The following is a 2818-nucleotide window of genomic DNA, read 5'->3' on the forward strand; positions in this document are numbered from 1 at the left end:
AGCAACTCTTCACAAATTCACAAATAAGTTCATTGTACAATTTAGAAAATTACTAGACATAATAACAGATAATTCTTTCTAGAAGGTAAAGGAGAAGTTAGACATCTCACTGAGAGAATTCAGAATTATTGTTATTTTGATCTAAATATCTGCCTTTGTTTTAATAATTAATAAAACTAGTATTTACAGCAGTATCAACACTAATATTAATTTGACTGCAGTGTGAAAGAAATGTAAAACACTAGAATGAGAGAGAGAGAGAAAGAGAAAAGTATTCTAATGGGTTATAATCACTAATAATAAGTCATTGATGTCATTGTCTTTACAGAGGTAGATGAGGTATATGGAGCTGAGCAATCACAGCATGGTCAAAGAATTTACTCTCCTTGGATTTCCCATTGCTCCTTGCTTTCCGATTCTTTTCTTTGCAGTGTTTCTTACTACATATCTCTTAGATTTAGCAGAAAACGTTATCATCATCCTGACTGTCTGGACAAACTATAACCTCCACTTCCCCATGTATTTCTTTCTGAGTAATTTGTCCTTCTTGGAGATCTGGTATGTGACAGTCACACTCCCCAAGACAATGCTGAGCTTTGTGTCAGTGACAAAGCAAATCTCCTTCATGGGATGCATGACACAACTGTACTTCTTCCTCAGCCTGGGCAACACTGAGTGCCTCCTCCTGGCTGTCACGGCATATGATCACTATGTTGCCATTTGCAATCCTTTCCATTACTCTACTACTATAATGAGACACACTGTCTGTGTCTACCTTACTATGGGATCTTGGTTCACTGGTTTCTTAATTTCTGGATGCAAAGTATTTTTTATCTCTCAGCTAACATACTGCGGACTCAATATAATCAACCATTTCTTCTGTGATGTTTCTCCTCTCTTGAACTTAGCCTGCACAGATATGGAAAGAGCTGCTCTTGTGGATTTTATGGCTGCCTTATTTATTCTCCTCATGCTTCTCTCTGTAGTAATCCTATTCTATAGCTGTATTATCTTCACTGTCCTTCACATTTCATCTGTACACAGTTGCCAAAAAGCCTTCTACACCTGTGCTTCCCACCTTATAGTGGTTATCGTCGTCTATGTGACAAGCATTTTCATCTATGGGAGGCCTAAAAAACTTCCAGTTCATGACACAAATAAAATTGTGTCTGCTCTTTGTGTTGTTGTTGTTCCTCTCTTCAATCCCATCATTTACTGCCTGAGGAACCAGGAAATCAAGGATGCTCTCCAAAAGATCTTGTTCAGAAGAAGAGTCTCCTTGCAGAAATATTCATAATTTTAATGACAGAAAAGAAGAGATTGTATAGGTAAGAAAATCATATAGAAATAATTGGATTTAATGGTTAAATCACTTCATGAAAAGCTCTGGTTTGAACTTTAGAAGCTGAAGCAAGATAGTCCAAATATTTTTTCTTGACATTCCAGAATTACAGGTAAGAAATTGATATGAGTGAAACAGTCTTATGCATGATCTTCTGTCATTTTGAGTCCCACCAGTGACTTGTTTTAAGGAAAGACAAAGTTGTTTTAAGGGCAGGGAAGATGCCCTTAGCTTTGCTTTAGCAGCCACATCTCCTATATAATTGATAGATAAAAGTTTATACAGAAAGGCAGAGTTAGGCAAGATTATCTGATTTTTTTTTTTTTTTCTGGAAGACCTTTCCTTCCTTCACTGCATACATAAGGAAACCATTCCCATTTTGTCTAGCCTAGGGTGAGAGCTATCCTAACTTTAGGAATAGAATTATCTACATAAAGACAGACGGAGCAAGCCCAGATAGCTGTAAATTATGTGAATATGCTGCAGAAATGATATCTCCCTAGCCGAACCTGAAGCAATTACCTCTGGGAAAAGAGGTCTCGGCTTAAATTTGAGATTTGTTTGCCAGTGACTCAGTTCAGAGGATGATTTGGAGAGACTGCTGCGGTCACTTAACCTTGGCTGGCTGCCAGACACCCACCAAACCACTCTTTTAGTCCCCCTCCTCAACAAGACAGGGGGAGAATGTAAGATGAAAAAGCTCATGGGCTGAGATAAAGGACAGGGAGATCATTTATTGGTTACACTCAGGGGCAAAGCAGACTCGATTTAGGGAAAATTCATTTAATTTATTACCAATTAAAAATAGAATAGGATGGTGAGAAACAAAAATAAAACTAAAAACGTCTTCCCTCTACCCTTCTTCTTCCCAGGCTCAACTTCACTTCTTCATTCCTGACTCTCCTACCTCCTGCCTTCCAAGTGGTGCAGCGGGATGCAGAATGGTGCTGCAGTCAGTTTCAAATGCTGACTCTGCCACTCCTTCCTCATACTTTTCCCCTGCTCTACCATGGGGTCCCTCCCATTGGATACAGTTCTTCATGAACTGCTCCAGCATGGGTCTTCTACACAGTGTACAGTCCATCAGGAATAGACTGCTCCACATGGCTCACCAACTGGCTGATGTTACTGCCAGGAGCTGGCTCCAGCATGAGCTTTCCATGGGCTGCAGCTTCCTTCAGGGCATCTCCACATGCTGCAGCCTGGGGTCCTCCATGGGCTGCAATGTAGTTGTCTGCCCCAATGTGGTCCTCCATAGGCTGCAAGGGAACAACACGCTTCACCATGGTCGTCTCTGTGGGTTGCAGGGGAATCTCTGCTCGAGTGCATGAAGCACCTCCTTCTTCACTGACCTTGGTGTCTGCAGGGCTGTTTCTCTCACATTTTTCTCACTCCTCTCTCTCAGTTCGCCACACAGTGTTTTTACCCTTTCTTAAATATGTTATGACAGAGGTGCCACCAGCTTCACTGATTGGC

At 40.8% G+C, this 2818-nt stretch overlaps 1 protein-coding gene across 1 annotated transcript; it reads left to right on the top strand.

Moving 5' to 3' along the window:
* The first annotated feature begins 334 nt into the window (after positions 1-334).
* LOC137673930 (olfactory receptor 6B1-like) lies at positions 335-1845 on the top strand. Its single transcript, XM_068418999.1, has 2 exons — positions 335-1260; positions 1758-1845. Exons 1-2 carry the CDS (start codon positions 335-337, stop codon positions 1843-1845), a joined length of 1014 nt encoding a protein of 337 aa, XP_068275100.1.
* The last annotated feature ends 973 nt before the right edge of the window (positions 1846-2818 follow it).

This window comes from Nyctibius grandis, chromosome 26, assembly GCF_013368605.1.
Source record: "Nyctibius grandis isolate bNycGra1 chromosome 26, bNycGra1.pri, whole genome shotgun sequence".
Lineage (NCBI taxonomy): Eukaryota > Metazoa > Chordata > Aves > Nyctibiiformes > Nyctibiidae > Nyctibius > Nyctibius grandis.

Bases quoted from the DNA above. Each gene is read 5' to 3' on its own strand.
- LOC137673930 (XM_068418999.1), top strand. From the start codon at position 335: ATGAGGTATATGGAGCTGAGCAATCACAGCATGGTCAAAGAATTTACT. The intron at 1,261-1,757 runs GTTCAGAAGAAG...TCCTAACTTTAG, and splicing joins GATGCTCTCCAAAAGATCTT to GAATAGAATTATCTACATAA.